The 21,551-nt window shown below is 44.5% G+C and overlaps 1 protein-coding gene across 8 annotated transcripts in view; it reads left to right on the forward strand.

The window, feature by feature from the left end:
• The first annotated feature begins 547 nt into the window (after positions 1-547).
• RBMS2 (RNA binding motif single stranded interacting protein 2) overlaps positions 548-21,551 on the forward strand; it is a 72,069-nt gene continuing 51,065 nt past the window's right edge. For 5 of the 8 annotated variants that reach the window (XM_084837129.1, XM_084837127.1, XM_084837128.1 and 2 more), the window contains exon 1: positions 548-719. In XM_084837129.1, the coding sequence (XP_084693255.1) occupies positions 654-719 (66 nt within the window). In that variant the 5' untranslated portion in view covers positions 548-653. Of the gene's footprint in view, positions 720-15,441; positions 15,469-21,551 lie in introns of all 8 variants that reach the window. The other 3 variants (XM_084837124.1, XM_084837125.1, XM_084837126.1) reach the window with 1 other exon arrangement.

The raw sequence follows: 21,551 nt of genomic DNA on the forward strand, positions 1-21,551 counted from the left end.
AGAGGAAAACTCAGCCACGAGGGGGCTCTCAGCTAACTGCCCAGGCGTTAAGCTCTGCCCAACAAGACAGAAATGCCTCTGTCCTGACATTTTAACACTGTCCGCCCTGGGAGGTTTGGGAGCACTGCATCTTCCTGTGCAGCAGTCAGAATGTGGTTTTCAGTATGGATCTGCGTAGGACACACGCTAACCCTGCAGTGTGGTATGGGCAGTTCTTGTATTGTTGTATCCTGTGTGGCAGACGATGCCCTGCCAGGACTCCTGGGCGCCTGGCGAACTTCAGAGCTCAGGCCTGTGCTGTTGTTTCTCCTGATGTCCTCTCCAATGCGTCCGGAGGCTGGTGTTTGTGTCGAGACCGCCTGTCGGCAGTGTCACTGATGGTCTCATTTTAATTTCTGCGATTTTAGTTCTCCAGCCCTTTGAGCCTGCCCAACCAGGCACTAGGACCTTGTGGAAAGCAGACACCCTAGCCCTGGATTCCAGGCTGGCTTGCCTTGGTGACGTAAGCCAGAAGCCCTCTCTCTCTCTCTCTCTCCTCTCTGTGTGTGAGTGAGTGTGTGTGTGTGTGTGTGAGTGTGTGTGTGTGTGTGTGTCTCTCTCTCTTCCCCCTCTCTTCCCCCTCCCTTCCCAAGCTCTCTAACATTAAAGCGAAAATGCTCCTTTCTGTGCCTCCTCGTGCAGGAATCGCCACTTTTGGCTACAACAAGAGCAACAAGAAGGTAAGGAAGCCAGTCCACGCTCCCCCCCCCCCCCCCCCGCCTCACAACCCCCTTCTGCTTCCTATTCCCAGGATCTTGGAAATGTCCTTGGCTTAGAGAGGGAGGAGAAGTAAAAAGGGGGGAAAGGGTAGTCTCCCCCCATGAATATCCCAGCTGAGTGGGGGATAGAATTGAGCTAATTATTTGGGGAGGTTGGTTGACTAGAAGGTTGGCTTCCCCACAGGGAAACGAACGTCAGGGGTTGGCTGATCTTGCCCTCTGTTCCCTCGGCGACCCCCATCCATCCCCACACTGCCGACCCCCTTGCCAAGGCCAGAGTGTTCCCAAGGGCGAGTTTGGGTCCGGAGCAATGGCCGGGGTGGGTGGGAGCAAAAATAAGCTAGAGAGACCAGAACATGAACAGGCAGTGAAATCACAGCACTTGGTGAATCTCCCCGGACATTAATATTCTCGGGGTTCCTTCCTGTACCCTGATTATAGGTTGGGGTGAGGGGACGGTGGGGAGAATAAACACCCACAAGGGGGTGGCGTGGGGGTCTCTGGTTCTGGAATCAGGAGGCAGTTCAGGTTTTAGGCATGGGGTTCACCCCAGGATCAGACCAAGGCCTGGTTATTTAACCCTCTCCTGATTCTTTCCAGAGTGACAGAGACTTCTGAAGGCACCCCTGCCTGGGTGTTCTGGAGGGTGGGGTTCCAGGATGTGGTTTCTATGGCATCCACGTGTTCTGAAGGCAGCGTGGGCCATAAAGGAGGTTTCTCCCCTCCCGGCCTTTTCTGCTCTCTGCATCTGGGGTGAGACGGGAAGACTGTGCGTGTCTGGGAAGATGGGGCATTTAGCCTGCAGGAGGATGCGAGGGAGTGGTAGCAAATGGGGCATTGCACCCACCAGCACCCCCTCCCGCTCAGTAGGGCTGTCATTGGGAACCTGAAAGGCCTTGTCAGGTTTGGAAAATGCAGGTCTGCTTGCCTGGTTTGTTTGTTTATTTGTTTGTTTGAAGATTGAGGCGTGGATTAGTTTTCCCTCTGGCAAGAAAAAGCAGGGTCTGGTGTGAGCATAGGGTATCCAGGCACTGGGTTGTATCCCCAGTTGTGCTTGGAAATGGGGTGGTGTGAGGGGTGGGGGGGCAGAAAGGGGGGGTTGAGGAGTTGGAATTGAGAGCCAAGACTTCTGGCTTAATCGCTCTCCTATCTCTTTTGTTGATTCACTGTGTGACCTTGTATGCATATGTTGTTGGGTAAAAGGTGGAGGGCACACTTTTGGCTTTTCTTCTCTCCGTAGCCGAGATCTGGGGCTGAAGGCTCTGCAATGAATGTGCAAGTTGTGGTGGTCACTATAATAATGAAGATGGGCAGAAACCCGAAGTGAAGGGTGAAGGCCAATTTTGGGTTATTAATTGTGTTTCTCCATATTAGGGATGGGTATGGATGGCCCTTGGAGGAGCTCTAGCTGTCTTAATCTCCCTGGGCTGCCTTGGCTGCCTGTCTTTGAACCTGGTTGACATTTTCTCATTGGTTGACTGGGAATGTGTAGAAATAGGCAGATGGGGAGCAACCGTGTTCATTGGTGGGAGGGCTGTCTGGGACAGCAAAGAGCAGGGCAGGATTGTACATCTGTGGGTTCCAATCACGTATGCGGGCCTGTCCTAAAAGCCCACCTAAAGTCAAATTGCCTACAGTGCAGCAAGTGCAGTTAATACAATCTGTGATTCAAAGTAAAGTTGCTGCCGCTTCGCTAGGGGTGTGTGTATGTGTGTATACGTTTCTCACCCCTACCGTTTTATGCATCCAGTTTTGCATGTTTGTGTATTGCGTGTATGAGTTCCCTGTGTGTGTTTAAAATTTTTTTATTTTTAGATTTCACATCTCAGAGTGCTTTTGAGTGAATTTCCTTGGACTGGCATTTTGTTTCATAGATTTGGTACCGTTTGCACATCCCAGTCTCATAGACTCCATGCCTATAAGTGCCTGTGTGTGCTTTGGTGAGCAGGTGTAATGGTGGTAGTGTGTGGATAACCTTGTTCTGGGTATGTACAGTATTTAACTTGGATGATCACTGCCATATGGTTGTGTGACTCTGAATTTGGATAATAGTGGCTGCTTAGGCAAGCAGTCGTTTGATGTGTGTAGACTTCTGCATGTGTGTGACCATGTGTAGAGGAGAGAGCCATTCCAAGTTTGTCTGATGATCAGTATGTCACCAGAAGTGATGTGTGTGCACAGTAGTGACTTTGGCCTACAGTATGCAATACACGTCACCTAGGCTGGAAAACTTCAGCTAGCAACACCCTAGTCCTAAATGCATCATATGGAAATAAAACTCACTTATTTTAAGAAAACTTAGTTCCTGCATTGTGTTCAAGACCGGGGTGCCAGCCATTGGAATTAAGCTAGTTTAGGTGGAAAACACTCTTGTTTAAGCAGATTGTGGGTTGCGTTCTGTCTTCCGCTGAGCTAGACCTCATGGGGGTCAGTCTACGTACACCCGTACCTACATTGTTCATATGAAAGACGTAGCACAGAAGCTGATACCTAATAGAATCACAGAATCTTCCATGATTTGTAATGATCAAAAATGTCGCTTGGATCACGAGAAGTCACTGTAGTTACTGGTTCAACATGCTGCCTTGCTCATGTGAATGTAGTTACAGGAACGAGGCCAGCATGCGCAAAGAAGTGACCCACCATAACTTGAGAACTGGCCCATTGTGGGATAAATGTCAACTTTGTAGCTATGTTTCCTGAGTCTTCTGGCTCTCTGGTATGTGTATCGGCTGTGGGAGAACTACATGCCATCCTCTAACTCTTTATGGACTGCTCTGCTGGTATTCGGATAACTTGGGTTCTCTTTGACTATATAATATTTGGCCATATAAAATTAACGTCCCACTGAAGTGGTTGGTGGCAGGCAAGGGAGACAGTGTCCTTCTGGAAATAAAGGGAATTCTATGCATTACATTTTGCAAACTCTGTGAAGTTACTCCTTGCTTATGAATGGAAGTACTCTGTTGGAAACTTAAGCATTTATACCCCGCTGGATTTCTTGATCAATTTAAAAAATATGTAAAGTTTTCTAGTCATAGTTAAACATGTATTTTTTTAAAAGTTGGGAGATCTTAATCTGAACCAAACATTGCTCATTTGTTTTGTTTGTTTATAGGTTTTATCCTACCTTTTGTCCAAGGAGCTCAGGGAACTGTACATCAGGGTGGACAGAATGTAGATTGGGATCTCCTGGTAGATCCCTGGGTGATTTGAAGTAGATCTGCAAGGATTTCTCACTCCCAATTGTTTAACAGTGGCAAAAACCGAATGACTCCACCCCCAAATTATATTGGTGAAATGAAAGCTGGCAGGGTGTGTGTGACCAGCAGTGTAGAAGGACTGTGAGCTCCTGTTCAGTTCTTGTACCCAAAATAACTTCGTAGCCTTGGAATTCTTTAATTCTAAGTGTGTGTCTTTTGTATCTGGCTCTGGTTAGTGGATCTCAGGGTTCAAAAACAACAGAAAAACAAAGTAGATCCTGCAAGCCCGAAGTCTGCCCACCCCTGGTATCTTCCTTTCCCCAATGCATCATCACAGTTTGTTTGCTTATTATGTCTATCCCACCTTTCCTACAAGAAGCTCAAGGCAATATTCATGGTTGTACTCACCCCATTTTATCCTCTGAACGACTCTGGGAGGCATGTTAGGTTGAGAGATCATGACTGACCCATGTCCACCCAGTGAGCTTCATCACTCTGTAGGGATATGTACGTATCTTGGTCTGCACACCTTCTAATTTTTTTCAAGCATCACATATACTTTTCTTCAGTGTGTAGCTATGTGTGTGTGTGTGTGTGTGTGTGTATATATATATATATATATATATATAAATAAAAAAATGTTTAAAAAACAATTTAAAAAAATCTCCAACACTATATGAACAGTCACAAAATTGTACCAGGGATGAAGTTGGGCAGAGAGAGGGAGAGAGAAGTATGCTGCTAGAGTGTAGTAGCAAAGACACTGAGCCATGAATTGGGAAATCCCTGGCTCAGTTCTCACCTTTGAGCTCATTGGGATTACTTCCCCACTATCCTTTTTCTCAGAAATTGCCATCCTTTCGTTACTCACATTGTATGGAGCATCCAGACAACATCATTGTCAGCCCATTGCGTTTCAACATTTCCTGTTATCCTCCCATTTTTTTTTGAACTTTGTGATCTGTGGCAGTGTTTTTGGTAATAAGATGCTGTTGTAGCACTAGGCTATCCAGTGTGGGTTGGCAAGGCTTTTAAGGGCTCCTGTGCCTTTAATTAAAACACTTTCTGATTTCAGGTTCAGCCCATTCTATTGCTTCCTGATGAGTGTGGAAGAAAGTTTAATGATGAATAGCCTATTAATTACCCCTTGAGCAGCCTCTCTTAAATTGCCCAAATTCCATTTCTAATCTTGTGTGGGGATAAGAAATGGGGTGGGAAAATTACTTTAATTACTGGTTTCCTTTAGTACATTTTTAAATGGAGAAATAGCACTATTTCTCTTTAAAGAATTGAAAAGAAAAAATAATAATGAGAGGAAACTGGTAATGAATGCATCCACTCCCCCCCCCCCCCCGATCAGAAATTGACATTGGGACAATTAAGAGTAAGGATTCAAGAGGCAGTTAATAGGCTCTTTATCACTAATCCCGTATCTATGTTCATCTGGAAGTACTAACATGGGATGAATGTACGAGGAAGAAATTGAACCATTGCTGAAAGGGACCTGCTTGTGAGTAAATATTATAGAAGGGTATTTGCCATGGGGAAGGGCATTGCTGGAGAATATAGCGTTACTTTATGTGCTTGTATGGAACCTCTGTTTTAATCCTGCATTCTGCCAATTGCAGAAAAGCAGTGCCTCAGCAATGTTAGAAAGGCTCTAGTGTGGAAGTAACTTAGAGGGCCTTTGGCATGCCACTCTCTCCTAGGCTCAGTCCGCCCAGTTGTAAATGTGGGGTTAACAGTACTCACTTAGGTTTACAGGGTTGTTATCAGGATGATAGAATAAAGCATGTGAAGCACTGTTAATACTTTAAGGGTGCAATCCTATGCATGTTTAGACAGAAAAAAGGCCTACAACTCCCAGCATTCCCCAGCCAGCAGTTGTAGGGCTTTTTTTTTTTGGTCTAAAAATGCATAGGATTGCATCTTAAAGCTCTGTATCGGTAGGCTGACCATACGTACCGTTTTAAATGGGACAGTACCGTTTTTTTCGTATTTCCCGACCATCCTGTCATTTTAATATAAATGTCAATTTTGTCCCGTTTTTAATTTTTTGTAAAAAACTGAACGCGTTTATCATAAGGCTCTATGCTAATCAGTGCGTGCAGTAAAACTACTAGTGTGACAAAAGAGGAAGTTCCATTTACTGTATCCAGCCAGGGCCAGGCTTCTTGAGCTAGCGACGATCAGAAGGCCGCCCCCTTGCTTGTCTGCAATGGCGGGGAATTCAAGAGGCGGTCGCTAAGCCCCATTCAGCGTGTGGGAGCCAGGAGGGTGAGTCTTACTGTTATTTCTACCATCATTCTGCCCATAGAGATTCTTTCTGCCCTACATTCAGTTTGATTCGGACTTTTCAGACTCATATTTCGGTTCAACAGGCTGTTAACTATTTTTTTATTACAGCGGAACTCTCCGGTGGGACATTAGCATATACTTGTGATAGCAGTCGGGGTGTTCATTCCTTTTTTTTTTCTTTTTGGTGTATGTTGATGATTTTTTGCAGTCTGGCCACTGCAGTCCTGCATTAGAGTGTTCAGTGTCGTGTGCCATACAGATTTGTTTACTGCTCATGTGATATTTTATAAGTATTTTATATATATATATATTTATGAGTGGTTTTTTTTGTGTATATGCAATAAATTAGTGTTATTCATTTGCACCCCTTTCCATGTTCTTTTGCAGTGAGTTTAGGTTGTTTTTCATGAATATGGAATATTACATAACCCCGTCCCATTTTTGTCATCCCAATATCCTGTTTTTGTCTCAAGGAAATATGGTCAGCCTATGTATCGGGCTTCCCCAGCCTGGTGCCTTTCAGATGGGTTGGGACTACAACTCAAACAAACCTCAGTCAGCATGGCTAATGGTATAGTCCCAACCCATCTGGAAGGCACCAGGCTGGGGAAGGGTGCTCCATATAAATACGAAATGTTGTGGTCATCCTCCTCCTCATGGGTTCTAGTTAATAGGTATCCTCCACAGCCAGTGTTTCTCCAGTTCAAGCTGACAATGCTGGAAGCTTGCAGAACCATTATTTCCCCTCACTCCCACCCACCCTCCAGCCTTCGTATTCCACTCCAGGACAGAAGAATGCACATGTCTTTTCAGGGCGGTGAAGGTTTGTCCAGACTGCCTGCCGCAATTTAAAATGTGATGTCTGTTTTCACCCTCCCTGTTAGCAGGAGTGAGATTGAAACTCCTCTCACTGTCTGTTCTTCAGCTCAGAAAGCTTCTTCCAACTTGCGTGGTGTGTGTGTGTGTGTGTTGGTGGTACTGCTGTTCTTTGATTCTCCACATGGGAAATTTGGCCTTTGATGCCTGATCTATGTTACTGAGAATCTTGATTTTTTTAAAGCAAATTTCTAACTTTCGTAATTAGAGAGAGATGTTTGAAAACACACAGTTGTTGTCTAGAAGCGAGTTCAGGAGGTGGAGCCTCTATGCCAGGGGTGGGCAACTTGTGGTGCTTCAGATTGTTTGGGCTACAACTCCCATCATCCTTCACCAGCATAGCCAATGATGAGGGATAATGGGAGTTGTAGGTGAAAACATCTGGAAGGCGACAAGCTGCCCAGCCCTGCTTTATGTCCTGCGTGCATAACCAAGTCACCCTCTCCATACCTCCCTTCTGCCCAGTTTTAATGCATCCCTTTCCTCTTCTTCTTGCTAGCACACTCAAAAGGATTCCGTATTCTGAGACAACATAAAATCTGGATGCAAAAAAAAGCTCGAAAATGAGCGCGCTTATATTAAGCCATAGTGCTCTGCTGAGCTTCCATGCAAAATTGAAAGTTTTTTTTAAAAAAATATTCTTTCACAGGCTAAGTATAGGCTTACCCTCTGAAGAATGTGGTTGAGAGGCTCTGCCAGCATGGTCAGTGGCGTTTGGACACAGTGGAGCTGGAGGTGAGCCCCCAGATTTTAGTGCCAAACTCAAGGATGCCTAGAGGTGATTGTCTTTTCAGAGAGTTGAAGGCAACGTGAACTCTCGTGGTGTGTGTACACTAATGATGCTGGTAACTAAATTTTGCAGAGGTTTGTATTTTTAATTTATTATTAACAGTTATCTGCTAAAAGACATCAAGGGGAATGTACAACAATTTAAAACAATAAAGCCTTAAAGCAAGTAAAAACAAGGACATTAAAACAGTAAACACATGAAACGGCTTATTTTAAAAGGCTAAATTGAAAAGATGTGTCTTCATGCCCTTTCTAAAAGCCAAGAGAGTAAGGGCCAATCGACATTCTCGAGGGAGCTCATTCCATAGTTTGGGAGCCGACACAGGACAAAGCGCTTTCACAAGTGCCCGACAAACGGGGCCTTTGCAGGTGATGGTGTCCTCAGGAGGGACTCTCCTGCAGATCTTAATAACTGGGCAAATTTATAATGAGACAGGCAGTCCTTTAGATAGCCAGATCCTAAGCCATTTAGGACTTTAAAGGTTAAAACCAACACCTTGAATTGTGCCTGAAAAGCATTTGGCAACCAGTGCAGATCCTTCAAGACAGGTGTGCATCGGTTAGCAGCCTAGCTGCTGCATTTTGCACCAATTGAAGCTTTCCAAAAGTTGTTTGATCATGGGTGACTATACGTCAAAAGAATGTGTGTGTTTGTGTGTGTGTATGTGTGTATACTTCCTGGGGACTGATGCCTTTTTCAGACCCACTTTCAATCTTGTAAACTATTGACTGTGTCCAGCTTTATTCACTCATGGCCTTGCAAATGGCTGTTCTCACTGATGTCTCAGTTCAGGAATAATGAAGATATAGCACGTGGTTACTCTTGTAGCTCAAGCAATAGAGCATTGAATAGTTTCTATATGGTGTATTGAGTTTTTTTTTATCTTGCTCTTCCTCCTTACAAGCTCAGGGGTGGAAAAACATGGGCTTATCCCTTATTACTCTCACAGTATCCCATTCAGGTAGGTTAGCTGGAGGGATTGTGACTTGCTTGATGCCATCTGGTGCTTTTCTTGACCCACTGTGTATTGGACTGGATGAAATATGGCTTTGTGGGAAAGTCACCTTTCATTTAACGTAAAAAGAAAGTTTCCAGACCTTAAGGCTGTTGCACAAAATGCTGGAAACTTGCTACCATATCTGTTGCAAAAGTTCAGAATCTTCATTCGTCCCTTGGCCTAATTTCATGCAGTCTTCAGCCTAACTTCAGAAGCCCTCAGCATGTGATCAATTCAGACCTCTGGCAAGAGCGATCTGTCCCTTCCCTGGCAGCCCTGTTGCATGGGAAGGAAGAGAGGCAGAGAGAGAAAAGGGGGTGGCAGAAAGAAAGAAAGGGGGGGTGGCAGAAAGAGAGAAGGGGTGACCCACCCACATTTGGCTCTGGGCCCACCCACTGCTGACATGAAGCCCCTGATAGATTACCCACGAGGGAATGTGGCCCTCAACAGAAAAAAGGTTGCCCACACCTGATTTAGATGGCTATGCCCATGTGTCTTACCAAGCTTACTGTTAATGTCATTCATCATTCATTTGTATCCTGCCCCTTCCTCAAGGAGCTTAGGATGATGTACATGGGGTTATTTCATGATGTCTTCACAACAACCCTGGGAGGTAGGTTGGGCTTGCCCAGATAGTGACCAGGGCTAGCCTGAGACATTGTGATATCTGAAGCAGAAAATCCAAATATCCAACTCTCCTGCCATGGTGAACATAGTAGATGGGTTTCAAGAACATAGGAATTTTTGGAATCCCCGTTAGGGTTTTCGGTTTGGGTAACTTTTGCTTTTTGTGCTTTTATAGGCTCACAGTGTTGTAATACACTGTTTATGTGTATGGCTTTTATTGTATGGCTTTTATTATAACCTTCCCTGGGATAAGGCAGGATGAAAATGGAAATAGAACAGGCATCTACATGTAATCAACAACTGATAATTTGCCACCCTTTAATGACATTGAGAATCTGCCTGAAGATGGTGCCATCTGGCTCTCTAACTGCCAACCGCAGAAGCAAAAGATGGGTGTGGCTGAAGAGCACCTGTGGCAACTGGGCTTGGCAAAAGGCCACTTTGGGGGCATGGGGTCTTGGCCTCTGACCCTCCACTCCCTTATTAAAGTGGCCTTCAGACAAAACTAGCAACTGACTAGAGGACTAGCTGAACTCAAGCACGCCTTCTGATTTACAGTGTAAAAACCTGTTTATATAATTCAGCCACTTTATAGTCTTGTATTATTTTTATCATCATCATCATTATCATTATTATTTTATTAATATACCAGTTGAAACTAGAATCTTCTGGTGATGGGCCCAGAGCCAGAGTAAGACGCAGAAACTACGAATCCAGTTAAATCCCTCATCCTGCTAGGGATAGACCAATCTGTATTATTTCTGGTCTGTGTAACTTTTGCATGTTTTACCCTTAATTCTATTCCATTCCATTTTTGCAGTAATTATGATTTATTTTTTAAAACCCATCTCAAAATACCTATTTAAGTATCTATTTGCTCTGCTCCTTAATTTGAGAGGTGCAGATCAGGTAATTTTGAATACGAATTTGCACAGATCAAATTGATCAAGCCTCCTACAAGCACAACATGCGAATAAGGCTATGTGCAAATCTGCTTTTGTGTTGAACATCAAATGTTGGGGAACCAGAGGAAAACGCAGTTCTTGGGCAGGAGATGCCTTGCAAATGGACTTCAGAGCAGTTCTAGGCTTCCATCTGAAAGTCTGATCAACAGTGTTCTATGTAACCATTTTGAGTGCCACATTTTTTTCCTTGGTGATGAAAGTATAACAAAACCTGCACATAAAACCAGCCCTTGGATTCTTCACAGTATGGGCATACTTAATGTGACACACCCGGTGGTGCAAAGTCAAGCATGAATTTAATAAAATCAGAAGACTAGAAGGGGACCAAAAAGACCATTAACCCAATCCATTGTCTGAGGGAGAGACCCTCAGTCTACAAGCACTCAAGATCACCTTCTGTAATTCTGGCAACAGTATGTCACAAGTGGAATGCAGGTGCACTGTAGAAGAGGTGCCTGCAAATAGTTCCTGGTTATTCAGCAAAGGGAGCCAAGCCATCTTTCCCCCCTTATTTCAGAGCAAAATAGACTAATAAAGTTGTCGTTCATATTGTTAGGTTCAGTGGCACAAGTGGCATCTGTCTGTGTAGATTTATTTATTTTTGTGGGGGGCAGGGCAGGGCTTCCTTTTCAAGAATATGTCTATTAATGGCTGTTAGCCATGACTGTGACTTTATTTAGCTACTAAGCGCTGCACAAATAATGGACAAGTCCCTGCAAGAATGGCTTACAATCTAACAAAAATGACACAAAGGAAGAAGAGATGATGGGGAAAAGGGGATAGCTGAATTGCAGAAACTAATGGAATTAACAACAGCCTAGAAATGTGTTCAGGAATACTACTGTACTGCTTAGCGGCGATTACGTTGTGAGGAATACTATACATCCAAGAGAGAGCAAAGAACTTCAGCTTTCATTTTGAGAAAGAAAGAAAAAGCTTCTAGACCTCATGTTTGTAGAGGAAAATGTAAAACAGACAAAGACTGCCTGCATTCAGCATTTTCACACCAGCCACAAAAAGCACCTTAATTGAAGCTATTTGTGCGCACTTTTTATGTGGTTTTAAATGGGCAACCATCCAGTTTCTAATGTCAGGAAAGTGGATTTCCAATCACAGTTCATCCTTTATGTGTTTTCGGTGTTATCTGTGAACAGATGCCTACCTGAAGCAGATTACTGAACATCCACCCAACGTTATTAGCATAGAGCTGTTTAAGCTCAGAGTCAGGGAAGTGCAGAATTGCCCTCTAGCTTGGAGGCACGTGCAGATCTTTGAAGTAGGAGAAGCCTTCACTGGTAAATGAAGCAAAAGCACATGAGCTGAAGGAGTGGTGATCTCCTGGATAACATTTAAAAGTATGTTCAAGTCATGCATGATACTCCTTTAAAGGCTTTGAGATTAAAGGGAGGGGGCCTAGGTGAGGCTTCCTTTTGCAAGGGGGAGAAATTTGTTCGCGTGTCTCTGTTCTCTCTTCCTCTCCAAAGACACAGCTAGTCCATTGCGTGCTGTCTGCCGGTAGGAGGATGAGCATCTGCCAACCTGCTGAGCAGAGTCTGTGACAGTAATTCAAGTCAAATCTCATTGGTTTATCAGAGTCAATCATTTGCATAGGGTTTGTCATTTTGCATAATTTATTCTGCCTGTGGTGAGCAGTTGGAGCCTATCTTCCTTTCTTGTGGCATGCTTGGCCAGGCAAGGATCATGAATGAATGAATGCCCTTGCAGGGATGTGACCATACCCCTGCAGATTGAACTGTGGCAGGCTTTCTTCCCAGTGGCTCCACCATGGAGCCCATGTTGGGGAAGGGGGAGAGGTGCAGGACCAAAAATGAGGTGTCAAGAGGGTCTGGAGACTCTGGGGAGGGGAAGGAGAACATTGCCTGACATTTCACTGAATGGGCTGGGGCGGAGGATTATACCTCTTCATTCTCTGGGTGGATACATCTTATGTAGTTAATGTCACCTGATGTAGTTAATGTTGCACCAGCTGTACCATGACATTGGGGGCGGGGGGAGAGGAGAGAAGGGAGAAGAGAGAGGGCAAGTCTAGAGTAAAAATAATACATAATTAAAAACATAAAAGTTGATCCTGTTCTTCAGGCCCTTGGCATAAACCAGGGTCAAACAAAACAGGGAACATCTAAAATAACCCGATGAAAAAAGAGACGAAGTCTCAAGATGTTGAAAAAATACATATAGTTTATTCCTTGAAGTAGCCCAACACATTTAAGCCCTTTAACATATATTTGGGCCTTCTTCAAGTGTTACATTTCTAAAAATTGCCTGCCAAGATCTCTGAAAAATGTCCCCAAGATGAATCCTGCGATGAGAATTATGGCGGTTGGACTACAACTCCCATAATTCCCAGCCACATGCTGGCTGGAAGTTATGAGAGTTATAGTCCAACACATCTGGAGAGAACCAGGTTGAGGAAGGATGGCATAAGCAATATAAATTAGCCATTGGCCCTGGCTAGGACCAGCTGCCATTTGGCTCTTCCTTTCCGGAAATTGTCTCCATGTACAGGCATTCCACCTGGCTGCCTCAGAGGGAAAGGTGGTGAGGCCCCTTCCATCCATCAGCCTGCCTGGGACCAACTGCCCTTAGGCTCCTCCCCTCACAGAACTATCTTATGCAGTGGCCATGATGGTACCTGAATTTGCTTATTTCTTCTCCCCTCCATGCCTCTTTCCTAAGCCATTATTTTAAACCAAACTGCCTTGAATGCAGTGGCAGAAAAATGGCCTATAAATGTAGCAAGTAAATAGGAACTGAGCCGAACAGGAAAAAAAGATACTTCAGTTTACCACTGAATTAATCTTAGAATATGAAGTATCTCTGTATTTCCCCTTCTAAACATAATTTTTAAGTGTCTTGGCTAAATGAACCCAAATAGCAGCATAGTGACTTAGGACACAAGCCACTGGGAAGTCCGCCTGTGCAAGGCCCATTGGAATGAACTTTGCAAAGCCCACTGGAAGTTTGTAAGTAACAACTAGTGCCTGAGTTTTCTTTTTTCCTCCTCCCTCCAACCTCTTTTCCTTTTGTGTGGTGACTTTTAGACTGTAGGTCTGAGGGCAGGGACTGTCTGTTTGTATGCCGCTCTGGGAGCGGGGTGGAAAATGCTTTAAATAAATAACTAAAAGCTGTGGAGTTTGGGCAGGAGAATTTGCCAGTAGAAGAATTTTCCAGTAGATTGTGCTTTGGGGGAGGAGCTTAAATCTTTCAGTGTTGGAACCTCCAGTGCTGGCAGGTATGCATGTGTCCATAATACAGATGTGTCCAAAACAGAGAAGGTTATAAAACTGACTCATGTTAAACAGGTAAGCAGCATCTGTCCAGAAAGAGCTGGATTAGAGAGGTCTTGATAAGATGCAATAAGAGAGTTTTTAAAAAACAAAGGAATGTCATGTCTTTCCTGTAACCTTCCCTTGGAAGAAACATTCCTTTAAAAAAATTTTTGTTTGTTTGTTTCTTAAGAAAGCTGTAGAAAATACTACAGGACACATTTTACTGTGTAGGTTGCTTACCTTGAGGTCTATATGCAATTTCTTTTGCCTATACTTTGTAGTGAGAAGGGCACAGAACAGTAATGCTTGGGGGGGGATCTCTTTTGTACGAGGTCAGGACAAAAAAGTATGCAACCCCGAAAAGGTGTGGCTAGGGAAAGAAACACCAGCAGCATATAAAACCTGTGTCTTTCTTCACATGCATGTGCATACAGACAGATGGACACACACACACACACACACACACACACCTATCCCTCTATACTTGGCAAGGTAGAGAAATGCCAAAGAGGAAGCTTATGTGCAATGGAAGGGGGAAGAGACCTCTTATTTCCTATTCTGTTATCTCCACCCTGGGAAAACCCTCTTGAGCAAGGCTCTGCTACCCATATTCTTAACACCGTATTCCTATGGATACAATGTCAGAGGTGCCACCAGTAGTGACTTTTTCAGCTGCAGCGGAAGCTCCCTCTTATGACTTGGAAAAACTGCAGGTTCCCCACATCTCAAGAGAACCTCCGTTTACTTTCATTCAAGGCCAGTACATACCTTTTTTCTGGCCTTGGGGATGTCCAATCACTTAGGAATGCAGGATGATGCTTTATACCAAGTCAGACCACTGGCTCATATCTAGCTGCACACTTGTCTGGCAGCACTGGCCCTCCAGGGTTTCAGACAGAAGTCTTTTTCAGCCCTACCTGGAGATGGCAGAGATTGAACCTGAGACCTTTTGCATGCAAAGCATGTGCTCTTCCACCAAACTGTGTCCCCCTCCTCCCAAGGGCTGAACATTTGCCCCCCTCCTCCACCTGTATGGCACAGTGGGTGCCCCGGTTATCGCATCACGTGGGGGAGGGAAGGCAACAGGTCTCGGGGAAGGAGCTATGGCTGCCTCTTCTCCTGCTGCATCGGGGATTGAAAACTACATGCCCACCCTCTGGGTTGTGACTTGGCAACTGGAGCTGGCCCTTCGTGGCTACTATAGGCACCAAAGACCAGGAGGGGACACCGCCAAGCTCTGGACCCCCATCAAAGTTGCACAATGGACCCTGCATAGGTATTGCCCAGATTTCTCTCCCCCCCTTGCAAATAATTCATAATTTAGTATATTGTTATCATTTTTATTAGAAATCATTTATTAGCTGTCAAGTTGGTACACACTGTGAAAAATAAAAGTCAATAGTCAACCAAACCAGAAAAAAATGAGCACCAGTAAAAACGAAACAGACAAAACAGAAGTAGCCAACTAAACCAAAGGTCAAATGGAAGAGAGGCTTGTTGCACCCCTTCCAGAAAATCAATAATGAGGAATTACAAATCTCAGGAGAGAGTTCATCCCAAAGCCTTAATTCTTCTGTGGATGCAACTTGCATATTTTTTCTGATTCTTTCTCATTTCCTTTTGTTATCTTACAACAGGTGAGCAGGAGACCTGGCCAGTTTCTGGTAAGCCACCTAGGGTTGGTTGGTTGGCTGGTTGCTGGACATGCTGGCTGATGATGATGGGAGTTGTAGTCCAACAAGTCTTTTGGGTTCCATGTTGGGGAAGGCTGCTCTGAAGCAAAAGGTTGCCAGAGGTTGCCAAGTCTCATTGGGTTTCATTCAAGGCCACATGAGCAGGCTTCCCCTTTCCCCTGCTTCCCCATGAATGCCCCTAAATTTTTGGAGGGTCTCTCCAACCTTCCAGAGCAGATTTTCGGAGGTGGGTGGCAGATGCAGGGATAGGGGGCATCTGTTCTGCCAGCAGTGTCCAATTCCATTGATGGACAGACCCCACTGGATTTCACCCATACTCAAGATCACTCAACACAGACTAGTTAAGATGTAATTGTTAGGAGACACTGAGTGTCCGTACTTGCTTTGTGAATGTAAGACATAACGATGGATTATAGGGACGCTCGTTAAAACAAAAAAAAGTAGGCTAAGTAAGACAGAGTCAGCTCACCCTTGTCTTACAACCTGTACACAAACATAAATTTAAAGTCTACCCATTGATGGTTCATTTTGATGTATGCATGATTCAAATGGGCCCCATGTAGCCTATTTTTGGTAGGGCTTTTGTAATACTGTGCGGTGTAGTGGTTAAAGTGCTGGACTGGGACTGGAGAGACCCAGGTTCTAGTCCCCACTGTGCCATAAAGCTGACTGGGTGACTTTGGGCTAGTCACTGATTCTCAGCCTAATCTACCTCACAGGCTTGTTGTGAAGATAAAATGGAGAGGAGGAGGATCATGTACACTGTCTTGGGCTCCTTGGAGGAAAGGCACGATGTAAATATAACAAATAAATAAATAAAATAAAATAAATGCTGTTCTTCACCCTTGTGGAGGGTCAGTGCAAAATACTCTTCTGTGGTGGGGTGTGGGATGTCGAGGAACCAGTTGCTTGCATTACTTTACAGTCAAATATGTCGTCTTGTTCTCTATGGTTATTGGCCCAGTTAGTTAGGATATAAGCTATGACTGAACCGTGCAGAGCTTGTTCTGTAGCAGGGGAGGTGCTGCAGCTCAAACCTGCCTAGCAACTGGATTGGGGAGCCCTGGCTCAGTGTTTGCCTGAAGATTTCACTCAGTGTCAGAAATAGGGCTCTGAGAGGATATATGCAGGAATGACTGGGGGTCTCCTTAGGCAAGAACTCGGGAGACCTGAGAGGAACATGCAATCTGAACAGGTCAAAGGTCAGAGCTAGGGAACTTGGCATAGGACAGCCTTCCCTGAGCACGCACCCCTTAGACGTCTTTGGACTACAATTCCCACCATCCCCAGCCAGCCTGGCTGCTGACATAGGAGTTGTCTTCCTCAGGATATTTGGACAAGTGCTCTGGGTCTTCAGACATGCCAAGATGTGATGCCAGAAGGAAAACAGCCAAAATATCTTTAGGTTCAGGGGTGAGGGAGAACACTAAGGGGAATCATGATAGAGGTTTACCAAATTGTGAATGACATGGAGAGAAATTGATTGGGAGTAGGTTCGGGACAGAAGGAAGCACTTCTTCAAATGCTGCATAAAGTAATTCATGGAATTTATTATCATGAGATATTTTGACGGCTATTAGCACAGAAGGCTTAGAACACGAGATGAGACAAAACCAGGCAAGACGGATCAGTGAGTGGAGTATTAGACATTGCAGCTAAGAATGGAACCTCCATGTGCAGAAGCAGTATACCTCTGACTGCCAGATGCTGGTGAGAGATGACAGGAGATGGCTCTCTCCATCATGACCAGCTCATGAGCATCTGGAGCAGGAGTGTTGAAGCTCTTTCAGCCTGACGGCTGAATTCCATTTTGGAGATGGTCTCAGGGCCTACATTCCAGCAATGGGTGGGGACAAAATGCCAAAAATATCAGCATATTGTAGCGTAAAGCTCTTACTGCCAGTAAGTAAGACCTCGGTAAGGCATTTTAACCTTTTAGGGCCAATCCTATGCATGTTTAGACAGAAAAAAGTCCTACAACTCCCAGTATGCCCCAGCCAGCTGAGTTGTAGGCCTTTTTTCTTCGTGCTTAAACATGCATAGGATTGCACCCTTAGAACGGGGGAAAAACTGCACAAAAGCTGAAAACTGCGAAACGACTAGTGGCTGGGAGAAAGGGGGTGGGGCCAGCGGAAGGGGGCGTTGTCATCTGGTTCAATGAATCGGCACTCTCAAATTCAGCCCGTGGACTCTCTGTTGCTCTGTCTGCTGTGGCAGCTTTTCAGCTTGGCTCTGGAACAAATGCTGCTGCCTCCAGACCTCTGCAGGACTGAAACGGAAAGCCAGGCATGTCATGGTATCAACCACATCACGCCCTGGTGTGGCGTCACCACTGAGGCATCTTGTGAGAACCTGCGATGTCACTCGCTGTTTCCTCTGTGGGTCAGACTCTCTGAACGAGGACAGCTTGCCCTGGTCCTTCCGCTCTCTCAGAAACAGAGGCTCTTGTGTGAGATTGTAGGTCGTTGTCCGTCTGGGTGTGACTCATTGGAGTGTCATTTCAGGGAGTGATTTAGCAAAGCAATGTTCATCCTGGCGTGGGAGCTGTGATTCATGTTTTTTTTAAAAAGTTGATGTAAACTTGCATAACTAAAAGTTCAACTGATAGATTCTTAAAGTCAGACAAGACCTGGGAGATCACGGAGACTATGCAGTGTGGTGGTTACAGCAGGGATGGGGAACATGTGGTCCTCCAGACTCCAGCTCCCATCAGCCCCAGCAAGTCTGGCCAGCATCTGGAGGGCCACATGTTCCTCATCCCTGGGTTGAAGTGTTGAGCTAGGAAATCTTCATTCAGCCGTGAAGCTCACTGGGCGACCCTGGGCCAGTCACAGGCCCTCGGCCTGACTTAGAAGGATAAAATGCAAGGCTAATATGGTAGGAGTGGATCATATACACTGCCTCGAGCTTTTTCGAGGAAAGGCTGGATATAAACATAATAAACAAACAAACAATTAAATAATAATCTACTTCTGTCTTCTCCCAGGCCACTCCATTCTTTAAACAAGGGCAACTTGTAGCCCTGCAGATGTTTTGGCCTACAACCCCCATCATCCTTCACCATTGGCTGTGAGGGCTAGGGCATTGATGGGAGTTGTAAGCCAAAACATCTGGAGGGCCGCAGGTTGCCCACCCCTACTTTAAACAACAGAGGGCCAGAAGTATGTCTCCCCACCCCTGATTAAATTGTCATCTTTACAGTAAGTGCATCACAATTATGCAGTAAATGTGCTGAGGCAAATATGCACAGTTTCATGTTCTATGCAGGTTAGATACAACCCCCCCCCCCCCAAGCAGGGATATAACATTAAAATAATGTAATAAGCTCTCTTTCTTTTCCCTGCAAATGAAACTGTGACCATACTTTTTATACCATACCTCGATTTAAAATTTGGCTGGCCTGATAGCATTGCATTGCTGGCTAGATCCATGTAGTCTCTGGGGGAGCAGTTGATTAAAGCATAGCTTATGTCCAGATGTATACATGTCTACACTACAGAATAAATCCTGTTTGAAATCGGTTAAATGATCATGCCTTAACTATCATTCTCCCCAAAGAACTGTAGTTTTCTGAAGGTACTGGCGAGTTCAGTTCCTTATCACATTTATAGGGCTAATCCAGGCATGAAACAGGTATGAATGTTTTACATTTATAATATGTCTCTATCAAGCTTGTAGTTTTCAAACCGGTGTGACAGAGTGTTTTTTCCTCACTGGCCACTTAAAAAAAAATAATTAAAAAAATGTTTTTGTGAGCGAGTCTTTCTGGGAGAGGTGGCAAAAAGCCAAACTCAAATTGATGGTGGCACAACCTAGTGTCTTATAAATGTGGGTTATGCCGCACAGCTGTTAAGCAGTGGAAAGGAGCTTTCTTTCCATTGGGGCGGACAACTAAGGTGTTAATGCAAATGGGGAAAGGTGCAGTTTGAGGGCGGGGTAGGGGTGGGGATTTGAAGGATGTGTCATCTGTGTCTTTAGCACACATTCCTACTACTGTTGCTCTGCCTTCTTTGTGCTTGCCCTTTTAGCAACCAGGCAAGCATTCATTTTAGAAAAGGCAAACTAAGGCTGAGAGATGGTGACCTGCCCAAGGCCACACAGTGAGTGCATGGCAGAAGTGGGACTTGTCCTCAGGTTTCCTACATCCAAACCCAAGGCCCAAAGGCTTAGGTCATTGTCAGAGGCTCTGCTCATGTGCCCACTGGTTAGGTCAGCTAGATTGGTGAGTACAAGGGGCAGGGCTTTCTCTATGGTGGCCCCTCAATTTTGAAACTTGCTTCCTCCTGCTTTGTGCTTTACACCTTTGGGTGCAGGCCTTTAAGAAAGCCTTTAAAATGTATTTGTTCAAACTGGCCTTTCCTGAGTAGGTAGATAATATGCACTCTCTGCAACTTCAAACTTGGCTTAATTTCCTCCATTCTGACAGTACTATTTATTTATTTATTTCATTTCTATACCGCCCAATAGCCGAAGCTCTCTGGGCGGTTCACAAAAACTAAAAAGGCACTGGAAAAAAACAGTACTGTTTTTGTATATTTATATGCGCTTGTGTCCAGTGCCTTTTTTTGTTTGTAAGCTACTTTGTGAGGACATATCTCTGAAAAGCAGGATATACACATATTGAATGTATGAATAAGAATAAATAATAAAGTGCTTGCAAACCTTCCTCTGCTTTAGTAAAGGTGCACTGCCATTAATCACATGTTACATGTTTCCTAGTTTAAATGTCACCCCTGCAGAAGACATTCCCCCCGCCCCCCATTGCCTGTCATGGATGCTGGCCCATAGTGCCCTAGTACTAGGCTGAGAATTTTGTGAGTGCTTCCTGCATGGGGCCATGCTCTGGACTCAATCATGTCATAATGTGGTGTGTAATCTCAATGTTCCTCCTTACCTGCCCCTAGTATACAGAACAATTGCCTTGTGTACAAGGCAAGCATTCTTGTCAGTTTCGTCTCTACAGTGCCTTGTCAGTTCCTTCCTTCCTTCCTTCCTTCCTTCCTTCCTTCCTTCCTTCCTTCCTTCCTTTTAAAATGTAAAATATTGCTAACCCTCATCAGGGGTGTGATGTGCCTTTTCTACTAAACCCCCCCAATCAAACAACAACAAAAAACATCCCAAAATATTTAAAACGTGCTTGTGGATTTGAAATGTGAAGGGGGGTTGGAGAGAGAAATATTCTCACAACTAATGAGTATGTTTCTAGCTATGAGATCATGGGTATGGAAGAAAACAAGGTGCCTGTTTGGTTCTCCTTAAGAATGTGTTTATTTCATTTTGGGGGGCTGTGTGTGTATAATATATTTGAGAAAGCAACAATGGAGCATGGCAGCTGCTGCTGCGGTGATCCCTTTTCCTTTACTGAGCTTTTTTTTTTTAACCATCTTTTCCCTTCTTCAAGAGCTCTGCAAATCAGGGAGGTTGCATTGGAATCCATTGCTAAAGTGACAAAAAAGTGTCACTTGTAAATTATGGCATCTGTTAACAGTGACCAAAGACATACTTCCATATAGAGAGGAGAGGTTACAATGTTTGTTTTCCTTGAAAAGCCATTCCTAAATGTGTAAAACTTTGTGGGTGGAATGGTGGGTAAAGGTCTAGGCATGTCCTTCTGATAGATCATGTCTGTTCACAGGTGACCCAAAAATTTCAGGAAGGCTGAAATGTGGTTGCAGATCTACCTTCCTGCCTGGCCATCTGTCAGTTAAGAAACCACTTAAGGCTGCATTGCCTGGGAGTAAGTCCCATTTAACTACTCTGAGTAGACAAACCCAGGATTGTGCTGTAAAGCTGCATTTCTGTCTTTTACACATGCACAGCAACAGTGAGAGAGAGGCTCAGGAAGCACATTGAAGTGGCACATGTGCAATTGGCTCCCACTTTATTAAAAAAGAAGAAGAGAGAAGGTCATATGAATTGGCCCTTAGCCAAATTGATTGAGGTGGCTGAAACCTCAAGCTTAGGTTGTCCTTATTTTTTCGGACAGTCAGAAGATGAGTGAATTATGGGAAAGAGTTCCAAAGTTGGCCTGAGGTTTGCATGTATATATTTTT

The sequence above is a fragment of the Heloderma suspectum genome, chromosome 2, assembly GCF_057233095.1.
Source record: "Heloderma suspectum isolate Gila_16-S chromosome 2, 16-S_ref, whole genome shotgun sequence".
NCBI lineage: Eukaryota > Metazoa > Chordata > Lepidosauria > Squamata > Helodermatidae > Heloderma > Heloderma suspectum.